Source organism: Jaculus jaculus, chromosome 8 (genome assembly GCF_020740685.1).
Source record: "Jaculus jaculus isolate mJacJac1 chromosome 8, mJacJac1.mat.Y.cur, whole genome shotgun sequence".
Taxonomy (NCBI): Eukaryota; Metazoa; Chordata; class Mammalia; order Rodentia; family Dipodidae; genus Jaculus; species Jaculus jaculus.
In genome coordinates this window covers 111952813-111972924 of record NC_059109.1, presented here as the reverse complement: position 1 = coordinate 111972924, position 20112 = coordinate 111952813, and the positions used below count along the sequence as shown (strand labels likewise).

At 54.4% G+C, this 20112-nt stretch overlaps 1 protein-coding gene across 1 annotated transcript; it reads right to left on the bottom strand.

The window, feature by feature from the left end:
* Window positions 1–2232: 2232 nt before the first annotated feature.
* Window positions 2233–17094, bottom strand: Bpifb3 (BPI fold containing family B member 3). The gene is made up of 15 exons (XM_004668006.2): window positions 16983–17094; window positions 15957–16113; window positions 14285–14389; window positions 13839–13979; window positions 12396–12459; window positions 10951–11011; window positions 10274–10365; window positions 9978–10157; window positions 9243–9296; window positions 6669–6839; window positions 5955–6022; window positions 4808–4850; window positions 3674–3737; window positions 3080–3156; window positions 2233–2369 (listed from the first exon to the last, which is right to left on the bottom strand). The coding sequence occupies exons 1-15, from the start codon at window positions 17092–17094 to the stop codon at window positions 2340–2342; spliced, it is 1419 nt and encodes a 472-aa protein (XP_004668063.2). The 3' UTR covers window positions 2233–2339.
* Between the last annotated feature and the right edge of the window lie 3018 nt (window positions 17095–20112).

Below are 20112 nucleotides of genomic sequence, written 5' to 3'. Positions count from 1 at the left end.
GGTAGAGCAAATACCTTTAACCCCTGAAGCATGTCCCCATCCCCTAATTCTACCTCTTGGTGACCTAGGGCCAGCCAGGCCTCTCTCCAGTCTCATTTTCTCCACGTGAGCTGTTAATGTTGACTGTGACCTTTATTGGCCTGAGTGACAACTAACAGATTAGAGAAGTTTGCCTGTGAGGGGCATCCAGAGAGGGTTCACTGGGGGAAACCCCACCTCAAACGTGGGTAGTACCATCCCAGATGCTAGTGTCCCGCATGGACAAGAGGAAAAGGAAACCTGCTAGGACAGTCACTCTCTCCTTCTGCCTCCTGGCCACTGAGGGCAAGTGGCTTCCTGCCACGTGTTCCTCCACCATGAGTCTGCCTCACCTCGGGTCCTCATCAATGGAGCTAGCCAGCTACAGGCCAAACCTTCCATTACCACAAGCCCAAGTAAATCCTTTAAACTGTCTCTTGGGTATTTTGTCACCGTGGTGAAAGGAGCTGCCCAGCACCTGGGTCAAGAGTACCCGCCATGCCCTTCTGTTCTAAGGGCGTCCAGGTCTGCTGTTGCTGAGTCCGTAAATGTCTCTGTACCCCCTGCATGGGAGCCTCCTTCATCCTGGCTGCCTGGAGACTGGCTGTTTTTCTCCCTGGAAAGCTATTCATCCTTCAAAATTCAGGACAGACATGCTTTTGAGAGATGTCCCAAAGCCAGAAAGGGCTGTCAGAGACAGTGAGATATACTTTTTAATATATACATACATATATATATGTATGTATGTATATATATATATATATATATATATATATTTAAGGTATTTAAATTTTTAAATTTATTTATTTTAGGGAGACACAGACAGAGAAACAGGCGGTGAGAATGGGAGCACCAGGGCCTCTAGCCATTTCAAATGAAGTGCAAATGCATGCACCACCTCGTGCATCTGGCTCACATGGATACTGGTGGATGAACCTGGGTCCTTAGGGTTCAGAAGCAAGTGCCTTAATAGCTAAGCCATCTCTCCAGCCCGAGACATACTTTCTTTCTTTCTTTTTTTCTATGCAGACTACATTTTATTCAGCCCAGGGCCTCAGCACATAGGATGGTGCCCCCCACATTTAGGGTGTCTTCTCTCCTCTCTTATACCTTCTAGAAACACCCTCATAAACACGGCCATAGTGTGTTTCTATAGCAATTCTAAATCTAGCTGAGAAGGTTAACCATCCCTTCAGGCTTATCTCCCAACTTGCTGTGCAGCCAGAAATGGCCCTGAACTTCCGATCCTTTTGCCTCTTCCTCTCAAGTTTCCAGGATTACAGGCCTTCAGAAATACACCAGGCTGATTAAAGATTCTTTATTGTATCTCAGCGTAGCTTTGTGTGTGTGTGTGTGTGTGTGTGTGTGTGTGTGTGTGTGTGTGTATGTGTGTAGGTCAGCAGGCAGATTTAGGTGCAAGGCCTTTCCTCCCACCTTGTTTTATAGGCAGGTTCCCGAGACATACTTTCTAAAAAATATTTTATTTATTTTTCATCCATTTATTTGAGAGAGAGAGGCAGGCAGACAAAGAGAGAGAGAGAGACTGAGAGAGAGAATAGGTGAGCCATGGCCTCTAGCTGCTACAAAAGAAAATGTGCATCTGACTTACGTGGGTCCTGGGGAATTGAACTGAGGTCCTTTGGCTTTGTAGGCAAATGCCTTAACCACTAAGCCATCTCTCTAGCCCTTGAGACACACTTTTGAAAGATTTTTCAAAGCCAGAGAGGACCACCGAGGACAGTGAGACATGGCAGGAGAAGGCTGGGATGGAGGAGAATCACAGGAGGTCAAGGAGGTGCGTTCCTCATGGGGTGAGGGTCAGGGAAGCCTGAGACTGGGGGCAATCTCTTGGAGGATGACAGCTTCAGGAGACAGACAGAGATGAGAGCAGCAGAAAGGACGAGGGGGAGAGGAGAAACACAGAGAGAAGTGGAGGCAGGGAGGGGAGGAGGTAGGTAAACTTGGAACTCAGTGCTGCCATGACTAGACCCCCAGGTCCCCTCACTTCCCAGGGGCTCCTGCCTAGAGCTGGGAAGGACCCTGGATGTCCAAGCCAATGTAGGGAACAGACCAGAGAGGAGGCACAAGACCAAAGCTCATTTTATTGAGTTCTCCTTGAGGCAGTCCCGTGGCTGCCCGTCCACCATCCCCTCCACCCCAGATGGGCAGAATTGCAGAGTCACAGGGCAAGGTGGACCTGGATAGACAGAGGGCGCTAATACTGCCACCAATGCAGGCTAGAGACCAGGAGGGTAACTGAGGCAGGGTGGACAGGTGAACAGACTCTATAGTCCACAGGGAGGGTAACGGCCACACCCATCTCAGGGTATCACAGTCAGCACCACAGCATTCTGCAGGGATAAGAGTTCTCGGTCAGCCACCCTCCTCCCGGCCCTGCGTCCCTGGCTTGCCCCCATGCCTGGCCACCTGCATCCTGCGGTTGGTGCTGTGTGTGAAACACAGGGGACAAATGGATGGATAATAAGGAAAACGACATCCAGTGTGGTTACACTGGTGATTTACACTCAAGCCCGAGTGTCATTTCTGCCAACACCATGCCGCGTAACTTCGGGTCAAAAATCTGATCTCCCTCATCCTTTATCCTGACAAAAATAAAACGGGTACAGAATTCTAGGCTCTTCCCATCTCTCAGAGAGGTTCCAAGATTCAACCATGGGCCGAGTTGAACAGGATTGTCAGGGGCACGGGTGGGGCGGGGGAGTTGCACTCTATTAGCCATGTCTGCCACGGGCACAAGATGAAGGAAGGGCGGCACAGGCATTTGCCACTCACGAACCAGGGAACTGTAATTCTGTGAGTAGACCCGAAGTTCCCTCTACAAGGTCAGACGTGCCAGAATTCAACTGGAAAGAACGCTAATTGATTGACCACGTCTGCCCTGGGCAAGGGCGGAAGGAGTAGATGCCAGTCTTGAGATAAATAAGCGACTGTGGTTCCCTGAGCAATTTATAACCTGGTTCAGAGATAGACCGGAGGGTAAGGCACGGCATGTCCCTCAAGTGTGCCAAGCAGGGCTCTGCAGGCACTGACCGCAGCTCACCTCGATGATCTCCAGAACCGAATTGGCAAAATTGACGTTGAGAATCTTCGGCAGGGGAATTCCAACCTCCAGGTCCACTGCGAAGAAGGAAGAGTTCGAAACAAAGACGGGAGTGCCTCAGCCCCTAGGAACTCACACGCACTGCTGACCTTATTTATTCTAGCACTTTCCTTAAAGCAGCCATCTCTCTTCTTGGGAACACTCAGCTTCCTACTGGCAAACTCCTTGTCGTCCTCCCACAGCCTAACAAAACAAGCCCCTTTTCTTTTGTCAGCGGCCCCTTTCAGCAAAGTCCCCAAGGGCCATCAACCCCCTTGTGTCCTGTGGCATCTCTGCTTTCACTCCTGGGTCATACAGCTGCTTCCCAATGGACTGGGGGCGCCCAAGCAGGACCCAGGTGACCTCGACTTTTTGTGGCCCAGAGGCTGGCTTGAGGTAGGTGTTAGCCAGAGTCGGTTTCTGCACCTTACAAGTGGGAACCAACCCCTCTCTGACCTCAGCATCTTCGTGAGAACAATGGGAGAGAGGTAACTAACAAGACAGTCCCAAATGGGGACATTCCGTGTGTCCGAGAAGAGAGCCAAGCCACCATACCATTGAGCTTTGGCACGTAGACAGCCCTGAGCACGTCGCTGAGCCATTCTTCCAGATGAGATGCCTGCAATAGGGCGCTTGGTGAGAGAGGCTTTCGAGGGAGCTCCCCCGCTCCCCAGGGAGCCTCCAGCGAGTCAGAAGACACAGTTCTTGGTGTCACCCAGTCCCAGGATCTGGGCTGTCCACCAGTGACACCAAAAGGGACTCTAATTTAGGAAGGCTTCACCCTTATTCCGGAATCTTGAAAAGGGGGATGTCGCTGAGAAAGGAGAAAGGACGTACATCCGGATGTAGAAGAGTTCTGTGAAGTCTGCCTGCCAGTTTAGGGCCCTTGGAATATTCTAGAACTTGAAATGACATTTCAGAGCCTCAGGGCTCTGGGAAGCAAGGACTGTAGGGCTCTGTGGGGGGAGGGGGTCCTGAAAGGTTAGAACTTTCTGAGTTTAGGACCTTATTACTTGTGTGAAATCCCAGAACTTTGGACCTTTTGTGAGATTTTAAGTATTTACAACTTCATGAGTGAAGGGTTAATAGCCTTCCCTGAAAACTAAAGGGGACTAAAGAGTTAATAGCTATCCCTAAAGCTTGCGGGCAATAAAGAAGTTCGGCACCCTTCCCTGATTGATGTACTCCCCTTAGCCTAGATGCCCTTGAAGAACCAGGGACCATCTGGGTGTCCTCCCTTAGACATTCCTGGCGGAAAGAAGCCTATTCCGAACAAGGACACAAACAGCTACAATGTTCTTATCAACTGCACCTGGTATAGTCTGTTTTTCTTAGATCCTCCTTATAAGCTTACACCCTAGCCTGGCTCAGTGCTTCAGTCTTCATTGCAGAAAAGTGGAGGTCCCTCGCTGTTTCTCTCAATAAAACAGTCTTGTCAGTAGATATCAAGTCCGGTGTTCTCTTTTGTTTTGTTCTTATACTTTCCTTACAATGAGATGCTAAAACCTCGACTTTCTGAAGATGTTCACTGTAATCACACACACACACACACACACACACACACACACGTGTGCGTGCACACAAGCGTACCTGCCTGGTCTTTGCTCTGCTTTGCCAGCTCAGCCATGATCTACACTCAGCCCCTCCCTAAGATCCTTCCTCCCTTCCGGCCAAGCTCCAGGAACTTACATCAAAGGGTTGGGAGAAGGAGGAGGCCAGCTGGACACTTAGCCTGCAGTGAAAAAAAAGGAGATGGTGAGGGCCCCAGGGCTCCTGAAAACCCCCCCTCCCCAGAGAGCTGTTCTATCTGGCCTGTCCTGGCTCTCCCTGACTTGCCTGGGTCAGAAAAGGGGCTTCAGGCCCAGCTCGCCTCTACCCAGTCTTGGCTCGGGGACAGCTTTCCTACCTGTGGCATAGCCTGGAGGGAACGACCCCTTCCTTCAGAGACATCATGGCCCTCCCCTGCAGCTATGGCCTTGGAGCACCAGCTGGCTGGGTGAGCGAGTGACCCGCCCTAACGCAGCCACACACACAGGGTCAGCAGACACTCACTGTGGGCAGCATCCACCAGCGGACCCCAGCTGGCCCAAGAACAGTTCAAGGTGAGCCTGATCCGAGGGCTGTGGGATAAACTACCACCAAGAGGTAGAGGTGACCAGGCCCTCTGTCAAGGAGGACAGCTGCGGAACCATGGCATGGGGGACCTGAGAAGGACGCTGCATGCAGCCCGGTGAGCATGCAGACGGGACAGGCAGGTCTCAGAGATGCCTCGGAAAGTCCCTGGAACTGGGGCAGGGGATGAACAGGCTTCCCCTTGGCCAGAGCACAAGGCCTGGAGAATGGAGGTTCAAGCCGCAGGCCGACTGCGTGACCTAGGACCACATAGCAAACTGTAAAGCGCTATGCTGGGCTATGCGTGTATAAGAAAGGTTGTCACAGACCTTCATCTTGACACGATGCCTGGTTGCCAGAGGGTAGGAAGAGGAGAAATTTAACAAGTCCTCGGGAGGCAAAGCTATCTGCCAGCACTCTGGGACTCCTGTCCCCATGGTCAGCCTCATGCTAATGCCTCACGTCCTAGGACAAGCTCAGCCTCAGAGACGGGCTCTGAGTAGAGGGAGTTAGTGGCGGATCCTGTGTTGGGGGGCCGCCCTAAGCCCTAGTGGCTCATCTGTACAGCAGCTACCACATGCCCTCCTGCAGGACCCAAGACAGGAAGAAGCTGCTGGAACTCGTTATTGATGCTCATCACACTAGCTAGGCCCTGTTTTGCCCAGTGCCTCATGCCTGTGCCCACAGAGACAGACAAGATCCCGTCCTCAGAGTGCCACATTACCGTTCCAGGGACAGGGACACGTGCAGCTTCGTGGCAGATGGAGCCAGCTGGGCGTTGAGCGTCAGAACCTGAGGGGGAAAGTAGGCAGTGGTCACCCTGACTCGGCGGGGCTAAAGGACAGTCACCTAGTGGCCAGGTGAGCCTCTGGCCAGTCCCACCTTGAGCCACTGTGTACGGGAGCTGTGTGGGCCCCGGAGCTCAGAGGCACCCTCTGTCCAGCCCACAGGGGGATGAGACGAGACTTCACAATAGGGGCGTCTGAGCTGAAGCTTGGAAGCCATTCCAGAAGGTGACTGGGGAAGGCAGGGAGGACGCCGGGGAGGTAGGCCTACAAGAAGCAAGGCAGGCTGGGCGTGGTGGCGCACGCCTTTAATCCCAGCCCTCGGGAGGCAGAGGTAGGAGGATCGCCCAGAGTTCGAGGCCACCCTGAGACTACATAGTGAATTCCAGGTCAGCCTGAGCCAGAGTGAGACCCTACCTCAAAAAACCAAAAAACAAAAAAAAGAAGCAAGGCAGGCTGGGGCTAGTGGGACGCAGGATGAGGCCAGGGGGCTGTAAGTTAAGTTCAGCCAGGAGACAGCTAAACAGAGGCTGGGCAGCCAGGAGCAATTTCCATGGTCCCGGGGAAGCACGGCGAGCCTGAACTGGGTCAGAGCAAGAGGGGGGGCCAGAGGGGGGCTCTGCGGGTGCCCGGGCTTCACCTCGCTCACTCACCCCGTTCAGCTGGAAGAGGGCTACGGGAGTCCCTTGGGGGACAGAGGACTGCACATGGATGGTGGCTGGGATGGAGACTGTGGCTTTCTTGCTCTGCAGTGTGACCGTGGGCGCTTTTGTCACCCGCAGCGAGAGGAGGAGGCGCTGACCAGGGGGCAGCTTCCCCAGGGCCTGGAAGACACAGGAGAGGGACAAGTTTGGGACAGTGGCTTTGGCGCCCGGCCGTGTTAGAGTCGGCCGGTCGGTCAGCTGACAACTGCTAACTGAGCGCCCTCTGTGTTTCGGGCATTTGTGTCGGTCACCAAGGTCACAGCCTGACCCAGACTAGCGTGGACTCTGCCGGACCAGAGTGGCACTCACATGGTGAGATTCCAACCCACCAAGCCACCCATTCAGACTCTGTGTCGTGCAAAGCAATCTGGCATGGTGGCGCATACCTGTAACTCCAGCTCCTAAGAGGTAGAGGCAGGAAGATCAGGAAGAGTTCAAGGCTAGCCTCCGCTACATAGGAAGTGGGAGGCTAGCCTGAGGCACACGAGGCCCTGTCTCAAGAACAAAACAAGAGCTGGCTGGCTCAGCAGTTAAGGCACTTGCCTGCAGAGCCTAACAACCAAGGTCCGATTCCCCACTACCCACATAAAGCCAGATGCAGAAAGTGGCACATGATGATGGAGTTTGTTTGCAGTGGATGCAGGCCCTGGTATGCCCATTCTCTCTAGATGTCTCTCATCTACCTCTTCCTGCTTGCAAATAAATAAATACATGTTTTTTTTAAAGGCTGGAGAGATGGCTCAGCGGTTAAAGGTGCTTGCTTGCAATGCCCGATGGCCCAGGTTCGATTCCCTAGTGCCCATGTAAAGCCAGACGCGCAAGCATTTGGAGTTCATTGGCAGTGCCAGGAGACGCTAGTGCCGTCCATGCTTATTCTCTCTATGTGCCTCTTCCTCTCTGTCTCTCTTGCTCTCAAATAGATAAATAAAAATATTTTCCAAAAAAGATGATAATAGGGGCTGGAGAAATGGCTTAGTGGTTAAGGCACTTGCCTGCAAAGCCAGGGGATTCGGGTTCGACTCACCAGGACCCATGTAAGCCAGACACACAAGGGGGAGCATGCATCTGGAGTTCATTTGCCGTGGCTGGAGGCCCTTGTGTGCCCGTTATCTCTCTCTCTCCCTCTTTCTCTCAAATAAATAAATAAAATATATGTAAAACCCCGCGATAACAGTGGATGCGAAAGGAAGCACATGGTGGGAACACTCTGTCTCCTCATCATTCCGTTGCCCTGGAGAAAAGCTAGAAATTGCAGTGTCTGCAGCTCAGACTAGAAGGGTGGACCTCGGGACACTCGTGTGCTAGAATTTGGGGCCCAGGCTCCCCAAGCTGCAAGCAAAGTCATCCAGGTGGGGGATCAGAAGATTCTACCCCTGGGTGTCCCAGAACCAGAGTGCCAGCTGGAACCAGGAGGCCCTGTAGCATGAGACCAGCAGGTGGAGTTCACAGGCTGCCGGCGCGATCTGAGCCAGCCTCAGGCTCCCTCCTTCCCTGAGCTTCCTCTGCTCTTCAGCCCAGAGATTGGGAAGTGTTAGCCCCGCCTGGCTCCCTGAGGCTTCCTGAGTCACCCCTTCAAGGACTCTCAGGGTCTGTGGTCCCCACACCACAGCTCTTCTGCCACCTCCATTCTCAGTTCCTCTCTCCAGCCTCTCTCAAACTCTGGGAGAACCCCATGGTAGTCATCTCGGCTCAGGATGAATTCAGGGTCTCACAGCTGGGTAGTGGCAGATCCAGCCCCAGTGGAGTGACTGGGAAGCTACAGCCAGGCCCTGGGGTCAAGTATTCACGCCCACGAGTCCTAGCTGCTTGTCTCTCCAGGGACAGGGAACACTAGCGGGAAGGTGACGTGAGGCAGATGGAGGGATTGCAGTGGTCAGTAGCCTGCAAGGATGCTCCTGTTCTCTGCCTACTAAGCAGAAAGGATAGCATTAGACTCTCAGACTTTAGTATGAATCTAGACTCCACATCAGGTGCCTAGAGAACTGTACCAAGAAAGATGTTCTTGGGCTGCGGAGATGGCTTAGTGGTTAAGGAACTTCCTGAGAAGCCTAAGAACCCAGGTTCAATTCCCCAGAGCCCACGTAAGACAGATGCACAAAGTGGTGCATGCATCTGGAGTTCACTTGCAGTGATTAGAGGTGCTGGTGTACCTATTCTCTCTCTCTCTTCCTCTTTCTCTCTCTCTCAAATAAATAAATAAAATATTTTAAAAATGATGTTGCAGGGCTGGAGAGATGGCTTAGCGGTTAAGCGCTTGCCTGTGAAGCCTAAGGACCCCAGTTCGAGGCTCGGTTCCCCAGGTCCCACGTTAGCCAGATGCACAAGGGGGCGCACGTGTCTGGAGTTCGTTTGCAGAGGCTGGAAGCCCTGGCGCGCCCATTCTCTCTCTCCCTCTATCTGTCTTTCTCTCTGTGTCTGTCGCTCTCAAATAAATAAATAATTTTAAAAAAAATGATGTTGCAGCTTATTCAGATTCGTGGGGAAAGAACTGCAGTGATCAAAACCCATGAGAGGACCACTCACCTCAGGGGCCAAAGCTGCCAGGTCGGAAGTTGTCAGTGGTATATTGCTGGGAACCTAGGAGTGAGAGTAAATGGAAGAAGGTGGGGAGTGTGGGAGGAAGTGAATCCGTGAGACACACAGAGTGAAGGTGGAGTGCCCGTCCCTCCAGCTTCTATCCTGCCATTGCAGACCTGCCCACCTCGAACTGAGCCTGGCCATGCACCAGGCATGTTCGAAGGCAGCTAAGGGGCAGGGCTACAACGGCTGTCACTTTATACCCAGGACACTTAGACTCTTCCCACAATCGCGGCAGAGGCTGATGGTGGCCAGGCTGTACAGGTCTAGTGTCATGCCCGTCCCCAAGCTACCAGAGCCGCTCACAAAGCCAAGGGTCGTCCCTGGGAATCCCACCTCTCACCAGAACGGTGAAGAACACTGTATTTACAAGCCAGTTTGTTTAATGTAAACTTGCCAGCTTCTGGCTAGAACACTGGAAAATATGGTCACAATTGGACTCAAGCATCCCACATTCCTACCAGACTGCCAAGCAAACGGTGGATCCATGTGACCATACCCACCCTCTTGTCATTACAGACATGTCCATACACTCTGTCCCCAGGGCCAGAGCACTCCCAGACTCAGCCAACATACCCTGATGACCACAGCACCAGATGTGGCCTCCAAGGATCCGTTCTTGTCACAACACCCACACCCACGGCCATGATCACGGGCCACCTCCCCTCATGTCCCACTCACCAGCTCGGGGGTGATGTCTAGATCAAGGGCACCGTTGTTCTGCAGAAGCCCAAACACGGTGCTGAAGAGGTAGAGAGGCACTGTCACCTGGGAGGTGTGGTCCTCCTTGGGGGGCACCTTGACCGGGAGGCGTGGCTTGGGGAAATCGATGACGTTACCAGCTACACCCTTCACAATGGGCTGTGTGGCAAGAGATGAACACAAGAAAGTCTGCAGCTGCCCAGCCACCTGGCAGCTCCATGCCCTGAAATCCCCACAATCCGTGACCCCACAGCCCGGGCCTCTAGAACACTCACATTGATGTCCAGCTCTATGTACTGGTTGGAGATGAGGGGCAATGTGGCCAAAGTAAACTCCACAGACCCCAGAGTCCTGAGGGGTACCAAGCCTACAGGACGGAAAACATGCAAGAAGGGCTGGAGAGGTGGCTTAGCGCTTACGGCGCTCGCCTGAGAAGCCGAAGGACCTGTGCTCTCCTCTCCAGGTCCCGCATTAGCAAAGGTGAGGCAAGTGCAAGGTTGCACACGCCCACTAGGTGGCGCAAGCATCTGGAGTTCTATCTCAGTGGTTGAGGCCCTGGCTCACCTATTCTTTCTCTCTCTCTCTCTCTCTCTCTGAGAAAACCCGTTTTCTCTGTCTCCATAAGGCAGGGAGATTGGGTCTACCTCTGCTACCTTAATGAAGTCCTCTGGGCCTACAGCATCTGCCTCAGCAAAGAACAACCTTCTTCTCTTCCTTTTTCTGACCCTGGGCAGCCAGCACCGGGAGACCTCAGCTGTGGACACTGTGGGTCTCCTCACCCTGAGGGCTCCACAAGTTTAAGGGGGAAGTGAGGGGCCATGGTGCAACGCTTAGCACTCTAGATGCTGAGAAGTGGAAGGTCCTCCCCCCAGCCACTTCCCTCCATGCGCGCCCCGCCTCGATGGCTAGATGGGAGAGAGAGCCAGAGAAGGGACAAAGAAGAAAAGCTTACTCAGGCCGGCTCCCAGGAGCTCGTTCATGACGTTCAGCACGCTGTCCACCACGGGGCACAGCTGGGGGGGGGGGCACGGATATCACAGGAGAGATAAGAGTGTACTCTGATTTGGGTAGGAGACAGCTGCCCTTCCCCTAAGTGGTACAGGGGTCTCAGCTATGAGGGAGTATGTAAACAGGCAGGGAGGACATTGGGGGGGGACAGGAAGGGGTTGAGTGGGTACCCAAGTCCACCTTCCTTTTACATTTTCCCCACTAGGAAACCCCAAAGATTGCTGTGGGATGAGGAAGATATTGTAGAAGTTACTGGGAGATTAAGGACATGGGCAGGGTGGCTGCTGTTCCCTCTGAGGTCACGGGTTTGCCCTGCCACCCTAGCTGGAGTCCCATGATCCTCCACTCTGCTGCCCAGGCTGCAGTAAGATGCCTGACACATCGGCCAACCCCATGCTCTGCACACAGCGGGGTGAAGCCCAGCTTAGTGCCTCATTCCACAGTGCGAGCCAGAGATGCGGGTTGCATGTAGACATATGAGACAGGGCTACGACAAGCCTGAGACCCTCCCCCAACCCCACTTCCAGGCCTCTGGGGGTCAGGCAATCGGAGGAGAGCAGTGCTGGAGGCGGGACACCAGGCAACCCGTGAGGACCACAGAGAGAAACCACAGGGACAAGTCTAGAGCCATCTTAAAAACTCAGGTCATGCCTGGCGTGGTGGCGCACACCTTTAATTCCAGCCCTTGGGAGGCAGAGGTAGGAGGATCACCATGAGTTTGAGGCTACCCTGAGACTACATAGTGAATTTCAGGTCAGCCTGAGTTAGAGTGAGACCCTACCTCAACCCCCCCAAAAAAACAAAACAAACAACTCAGGTTACACAGCCCAGGACCCAGTGAGGGGCATCCTCAGATTCCCCGGTGACGGTCGTACAGGGGCCAATGTAGCTGTCTTACCTCCTGCCCTGTGTTGCTTTGCCTTATTGCTTTCTCCAGCTCAGGGCCAAACAGATGACCCCAGGACAGCATCCTGTGCCACCTGCACAGTGCTGTTCACGGGGGACTTGGGTGCCCCAGTGTGCCCAGGGAGCTGCATGGCCTGGGATAGGCCCAGAATACCACCAGTGGGCACATGGATGTGTGATATCCCTACTGGTAAGGGGCTGCCAAGCCCAAGCTCTGCTTCCCATCTGGGGACCCGGCTTTAATTTAAATTCAGTCACCATACACAGGGTACAAATAGAAAGGGTAAAGAAAATGACTCAGATTTGGATGTAGGTGTATCTCCAGCTCAGGCTGGAGGCTTGGGGAGGCTGAATCCCATGGCACAGACTACCAGGTGTTCCTGAGGCTAAGATAGAAGCCCCTGGCAGACAGGGAGGGGCAGGACCCCAAACCGAGGCAGGTCCATCAAGGAAGGGGCCAGCCTGGCCCAGCGCCACACTCACCACTCCGGGCAGCACCTTGCACAAGGTCTGTTCCAGGATCCCAAAGACTGGTGCCGGCAGCAGCCTGGACGGAGGACACGTGTGCTGCTGGGTGGTGGGAGCAGGTGATCTTTGGGGCTCTCTCTATTTCTCCTCTCTCCTCCTTTGGTGGAACTGGCGGAGACTTTGGTAACCTGGATTTAAACCCTGACCCTGCCTTACCATAGGCCCCAGGGCCAGCTTTAGTTTCCTGGTATATCATCCCACCCTAGCCAGTGCTATACTTGCTGGATTAGAAAGGATCAGGCTGGAGAGGTGGCTTAGTGGTTAAGGGACTTGCCAGAGAAACCTAAGAACTCATGTTCAGATCTCCAGGTCCCATGTAAGCCAGACACACACTAACACAAGCACGCAATGTCGCACGTGCACACAAGGGGGCGCACGTTTGCAGCAGCTAAAGGCCCGGGTATGCCCATCCTCTCTCTCTCTCTCTCCCTCATAAATAAGTAAACAAATAAAAAGTTCCCACATGTGTCTGCTCTGCAGCCTGAGTTCCCTATCCAACATTCGTAAACAGAGGAAACTTGGGGGTTTACAGTAGGGGCTTCCTTCAATGTGGAGTTCAAATAAATAAGGAATGGATGAATAAACAAATGAATGGGCGTCTTGAGAATAAGGGGTATCTGAAGATAGGCTCAGACTGGTTTGGACACTATGGGGTACAGGGTAACACCCCCACAAAGCCACACCCCAAGATAGCAGTAGCATTCCCACCAGCCCAGAAGAGAGGATGGAGCCTCTGGAATTTTAGGAGTCCCAAAGCCCCCAACTACCATACCCTCATTAAGGCCCTTCTGAGCAGAGGGACCTCCACCCTATTCCTAGAGCTCGCCCAGAGCAGGAGGGTTAGGGGGTGCTGAGGCTGGGTCTAGGATGTAGGCAGCGCTGGGCAGACAGGCAGAAGCGGCTTGGGCAAGGGGGGTGAGGGCAGGCAGTACAGTTGGGGTGGGCTCTCAGAGAAGAGAGCAGCATATCTCCATCCCCACCTCATCTCTGTGTGTGACTTTGGGTCCTCTCTGGGCTCTATTGTCCTGTGGGAGTAAGATTCTATGCAAGTGTGGACAGGGCCACCACGTCCTGGGCTGCCCCACGGGAGGAGATGGATGTGAAGGTGTATTCCAGCTATTTCTATCCAGCCCCTCTTAAACAAATGGAGACCAGCCCAGGCAGGAAGGCAGCAGGGGCGGAGCCAGGTCTCTGAGTGAGCTCCGAGCAGAGACAAGGAGCTCCCGGTGGGATCCCAGGGGATGGGAGAAGGCTGCCTCTCGGGAGTGGGTGGCTCCAGCTGTAGGCTGGTGGGTTCCCGGCACGGGTTCCACACCACCGTCCCACCCGGAGCTCCTGGATGCTAGAGCTGTCCTCTTGGTGGGGGTGGTGGCTGCTCAGGCTCCGGCAGCGACTCACCCAGACAGCAGACTGGTGCGGCCCAGGAGAGTGGTGCAGCGCTTCAGGACCAGGATGGGCGTCCCCCGCGGGCTCATGCTCAGCGCCACCCGGGAAGACACGTTCACTTCAGCAGCCAGTTGCAAGAGGCCTCCCAGGGGGCTGTGTGGCCAGCGGGGTGGGAGAGGCCCGAATGCCAAGCCTCAACCATTTGGCCACTCCTGCCTCGCCCTCTTGGAACCCTGAGGATAGGTGGGCAGGAGACCCCCGGCAAACCCTTTCCGCTTTCCCTTTTCAGACCAGCCTTGGGCAGTGGAGAAGGGTCTGGGGAGTTCAGCGGCCGTTGGGGTGTGGGGGAGGGTGGGGTGATCACTAGCAAGGGAATGAACTAGGACCCAGAGGAAAGAGGAGTCGTGTGGGTGGGTATGAGGGGAGAGCGGGCCAAGGGGGTCCCAGGGCACACTCACCCAAATCCGTGCAGGCCCACCTTGGTGTGCAGATTCAGCTGCACCCCGACACCGGGCAGCAGCTTCAGTGACACCTGGGGCAGCGTGAGCTCCTCTACCTTCAGCCTGAGGAGGGAGTGGGTGGCTTACTTCCAGAACCCGGGGAACAAGACCAGGCAGGATGCGGGTATAGTCCATGCCCAATAAAGTAACTAACACCAGCATTAGAATTGGGGCCCCTGCTTTATCTGACAGGCTCAGCCCTGGTCCTGTCCCTAACAGTGACATTGTGCCCCACCTGAGGCTCTTTCACACGCGCGCGCACACACACACACACACACACACACACACACCCGGGGGCTTCTCACACAGGCTTCCACCTAGCTCATTGCCCCTATTTCTGCCTAGAACCCTTCTCTCCCCCTCCTCTACCCCCACCCAGCATCCTCTGCCAATCAACTGAGTCCTCTGGCTCTTGTGATTTCAGCCAGGAAGCTCTGTCTTGGTTCTTGGCAGACATTCTCTGAGGGCCTGAGCTCACAGGATCGTCACATCAGGCTTTGCTGTATGGCCTGGGGCTCCTTGAGACAAGGACAGTGTGAGGCTCACTGGCCAGGGGCTTCTAGAAGTATGGAGTCAAACAATAGTAATAGCACTTATTGAGCTTTCCCCGTGTGCCTGGCTTAGCTTGGGCCATGCCGTACACATGAACTCTGCTCTGGTATCTACCCCTGGCAGCCCCTCACGGGGCAGCCAGTCCAACCCAGATGCTTCAGTGCTCATTCTGCCTATCCGACAATGACCGTGGGCGTCTCTCACCACCCTTGTACCTCAGCGTCCACACGTGTACAAATGGAGATGCTGACGGGCTGCCTCAGCGTGGCTCAATGAGGTTGAGTGCCATTAGCTGACAGCAGGCAAATGCGAGTGTTGATGGGGACCCTTTGCTCCCCACACCATCTGCTCTTGACCATCCTGACTGTGAGTCCTCGATTCACTACAGGCAGCATAAGCACGGTTCCCTCTGCCACCCAGGTGAGTGTGGGCAGGGTCCTTCCCTACAGGGTCTTTGCCAGTCGCCTGAGACGAGAGCTGAAACCTGTCCCACCTCTGCATTTGATGGGACGATTCACCAACAGCGCTTAAAATCATACAGGACGCCCGACAGCAGCCATTCCTCTAAAAATGTTAGTCGTTCCTTTCTTTCATTATCATTTCATTCAGATATCTTTGGGGCAGCTAAACACCCTACCTATGAAATGACATGTGGATGAACAATCCAGATTAAAAAGTCCACCTCCCCCTCACCCCCGGGTGTCTACCAGGGTGACAAAGATGAACTTGTATGGTGCATGGCGCACTGAAAGTAGCGTGTCCCTAGAGAGAAGCTAAGGAAGGGTTCATTCGGGCCAGAGTCTTATGAGCAGCTCCCACCCCAAGTAGGCGGGGGAAGGAGCCAGACAGATACTGTGGATTAGCTCAGAGAAACCAACAAACTGTGCTGGGATCACACAGTGAGTAACTAGAATTGACCCCAGTCTTGGATCCAGGAATGCCCTTCTGGAAAGTAGAGCCCTTATTTCCACCTCCGTTCCCGCACCATCCTCACTGCCTGCCATCACTTTAAAAGAGTCCCTCTCCCCTTCCATTCCCTGAAATGAGTGGGAAAGACCAAGCTTCCTAAGGGACTTACCCAGAGAGCTGCTGCACCACCCCAAAAATGCCTCCATAGCCCAGCAGACCGCCTCCTCCAAGCAGCCCATCTGCACCCAGGAGGCCCTGGTTCACAGAGGTCACCGTCCCCAGCACGTTCTGCAGAATGGGCCCACCAACCAGCGAGTTCTGGATGGCTGGAGACAGGGTGGGAAGCAGGAAAATGCTGCAAGCCCTTGCTCCACCTGCAGTACCGTGAAGCCGCCCCCTTCCCCTGAGCTTCAGGAATGCCCCAATTTCACTGGCATCGTCTCACTCAAGGGGTGGGAACTGCAATAGCTCCCTCCTCCAACCCAGGTGCCAGGGATCACCCACTGCCTGGCACACAGTGAGTGTCCAGAATGAATCATTGTCCCCCCCAGCAACCCCTTCTTCTCTAGATGGACACATGAAGACCCAGAGAGAGAGAGGCAGACACTTGCCCAAAGTCACAGAGCAAAGTTGGCATGGGCCATTAGTTTAACTCAGGCTCTGGATCCCGGGTTGCCCAGGAGAGCAGAACCAGGGTAGAGGGAGCCTGTGGCTATTAAGGACTTAGTGGCCATTCATGGGCAGCCCCAGTCCTCCTAAGGCATGGCAGCCTGGCTCTGTGAGACTCTGTGAGAAGGGCAGGGTGAATGGAAGCAAGCCAGGATGCCTACCTGAAGGGTTTCCTATCTACCCCACCTCTACCCACACCCCTTTGCTTTATCCCTGAGCCCATCATTGGGTACTAGAGCACCAAATGCTAAGCACCCCAGAAATAAGGCAGGGGCATGATCCAGCTAACATTCCCTTCCCCTCCCGTCCCTAGCCTCAGGCATCCCCACAATGTCTCAGCCCACACGGCATAGTCCTCTATTCAGAGGGAAAGGCCTTGGTCACCATTAGGGGAGCTGGGAGCAAGCCTAGGCCTCCTGAGCCCACTCTTCCCACCCTTCTGGGGTCCCCACAGCATATGATGGCTAAGCACAGAGATGCTGGGTATCTGTTCCCCTCCCAGCCCATCCATCCACCTTGGGCTCACCTTTGCCCAATTCAGCCTTGTCAATCCGGGCAAGCGTGCCTACCGTCTCGAGCAGCCCTTGGCATGGGGTGGCTAGGCCCCAGAGCAGAAGCAGGGCGCACACACCCAACATGGTCAGCTGCACACCTAGAGGGGTTGGATTCAACTTGTAGCAGGTCTTGCCCCTGCCGCACGTTTCTAGGGTGCAGGAGCTCTGCTTGGCGTGGGATGCTCCAGGAAGGCCCTATAGTGAGGCTTAGCGTGGTGAGGACTCAGGTGCTTACTCAACTCGGTCCTGCTGCCAAAACCTTCCTCTCCTGTTCCCCATTATTGTCACCACTATCCTGGGACCCTCCTGCCTACCTGCCATGGGCTTCACTTCCTGGAGAGCCTGCTCCAGCCAGCACACAGGAGACAGTGTGCTGCCTAGAGTAGCTGCCCATGTGTGCCCATCTCTTCAAGCCTTCGCCTATTAGATCCTACTGCATAGATGGGAAAGCTGGAGCCCGGAGCCAACCAGCAGCCAGGCCATAGTTCCAGCCCAAGCCCACTGACTTCAACGTGGTGGTGGTGGAGCTGGGCAGATGGCTCAGCGTGTAAGAGCACTTGCTGCACAAGCACGAGGGCCTGATTTACCCTGAGTTCAATTCCCCAGCAGCCACATACACACCTACACGTGGCCATGCACACCTGTAAGCCAAGCCCTGTTGGGAGCAGAAACCAGAGAACTGCTGAAGCTTGTGAGAACGGCAACTCCAGGCTTAGAGAGAGACCGCTCGCAAGGAAACAGGCAGATGAGCGACAGGGGAGGACACCGGACGCGTACACGAGGTGCATGCGTACACATCACACACACATGCACACACAACACACACACACGCACACACACATGCATGCACGCACGCACCTCACACCACATGCAAACAAGCAAACAATAACCCACAAGCCTGTTGGGATCTGAGCGCCTCAGCCAGGCCCTCTGAACAGCAGAACCAGAGCCAGCCTTCCAAACGGTTCCCCCTGTGGATTCACAAAGCCGTATCAGTCAGGGACATACTTCACTTAGATTTAACCTGGCCCAGCTCTCCACTTCCATCCCAGATGCTGCTGGGGAAAGGGCAGAGATTATAATTCCGTAGAATAGATTTTTTTTTCCTCCATTCTGGGGTTCTGGCCACCAATCATACATCCATCTGTGACCTCACACCACCAGGCTGAAACTCCTCAAGGGGCTCTCACTGTCTGGGGCATAAAGCCCAGGGTGCTGCGTTATTAGCCACAAAGCCCACCTGCCTAAATGTGCCAAGTTCTCTCCCACCCCAGGGCCTTTGCATATGCTGTTCCTGTCACCAGGAAGGTTCTCACTCTGTCACCGTTGACTCCCCATGCCTCAGGTTCAGCCTCACTGGAAACAAGCACCTTTAACTGCTGAGCCATCTTCCCAACCCCCACTCTGCCTAAGCGGTATCTTTCATAAGAGGCGTCTCCCATTACCTTGTCTAGAGGATCCCATCAATCATCAGAATACTTATGTGTGCAAGTCTAAGGTTCCACGCAGCTCCCACATGTGCTGGGGGGGGGGGGCATAAGCCGCGGGCTGAGGGTGGAATCCAGTAACCTTTCTCTTTGCAAGCCATGTGCCCTGGTGCATGATGGGTCAGCCCAAGGCAAGCTCCTTCTCTTCCTATGAGTATCACAGGACCCAGCAGCAATCTTCACTATATATCATGTTTCCTAAGATGCTCCCTGGAGTAGCCTGTCACCCAGGGGTCTCTCACATAATGTAATATCTCCATAGGCTGGGGGGAAGCCAGTGAGGTTCTATGGCTTCCAGAAAGAAATGGTCCCTAGAACTCAGTCCATGGGACAATTCTGTGCCCAGCCCACCCATCCCTGCCACAACCTTGTGCAAGGACCCCAGATATGCAAGATAGAATTTTTTCCCTTTTTTTTTTAACCCTCCAGGTACCCCTAGACCCTTCCTAGGGTTCATCATCCAAATAGGGCAGCAGAAGTCCCAGGGTCTGTGGCGGGGGGTCACAACGGGGCCAGACCACTTAAGGCCTCCTTACCCCCTGCTCCTGCTGCTCCACAGTGTGGGTGTGGGGGGCAGTTCCTGGTCTCCTGTCAGCTCCTCCACACCTGAGCCCAGGGGTGGCCCTTATATGCCCACAGCGGCTTGGGGACACAAAGGGGCACAGCCGCCAGAAAGCCGTCAGTATGTCATGTCAGAAGCAAATTGCGGTTTTCCCTGAGGGCCCAGACTAAGCCTTCCTTCTGCAGGAAGAGCCAGGGGCTGGGGTCAGTGCCCAGGAGAGGGAGGGAAGGTGTGGGGGCAGCAGAGACAGGCACCTCTCCCCATCTGGGGACAGACAGGCCTCTGCCACGCGGACTCGGTCTATCTTCAGGCTCCCAAGAGCCACACTAAAGGCCCAGAATCCACGTACTCCCCCCACCTGCCACCCCACCACCCCTCTCTGTCCCCCACAAGAAGGCTTTGGGAGGAAGGAAGGAAGCAACTTAAGGCCACCTGAGCCCACTGATCTAGCCCCAGACAGACCTATCATGGAGATGACCACTGGCCTGGAGAGAGGGCCTTGGGCCAGCTTGGGGGAAAGCCACCAGCTCCATCTCACCTCCCAAGAGCAGTGGGTCCCTCCCCTTTCTGAGGCTGGTGCAGATACAGTGCAAAGGCATTCAGTCAGTCAGTCATCCTACAGCAGGCATTGGTGGAGTACCCACTGTTTACCAAATGCCGGGGTACCCCTGCAGCAGCTCCTGCCCCCCAAGAGCTGCCACAGAAGGATGCCACCCTTTCATGTTTTCTGCAGCCACAAGTTGGGTAAACAAGTATTCAGGAATAGGAGAAGGCACAGTTAATCTTCATAGTGTGGCTCGTGTCCCTCCAGAGAGCCGACATACTCTCACAAACGTATTCGTCAGAGCATGGAGGGCGAGGGCCTGAGGGTCTTCCTTCTCTTTTCATGTGATGTGTCCCAAGTCCACTGACAGCGCTCTGAAATTTGGGCTTAGCCAAGTTCAAGGGGTAGTATTGTGGGGGATGTGCAACCTTGGCAGGGACATACCCTCCCCCCCACACACACATGCACACAAGCTCAATACAGCCAGCCAGTTGGAGACAGAAATAAAA

Excerpts from the sequence above, each read along its gene's own strand:
- Bpifb3 (XM_004668006.2), bottom strand. The coding sequence starts at position 17,094 with ATGTTGGGTGTGTGCGCCCTGCTTCTGCTCTGGGGCCTAGCCACCCCA. Across the intron at positions 11,012-12,395 it reads GCAAGGTGCTGCCCGGAGTG|CTGTGCCCCGTGGTGGACAG; the intron begins GTGAGTGTGGCG and ends CCCCCCCCCCAG. Across the intron at positions 10,158-10,273 it reads ACATAGAGCTGGACATCAAT|CCCATTGTGAAGGGTGTAGC; the intron begins GTGAGTGTTCTA and ends CTTGCCACACAG.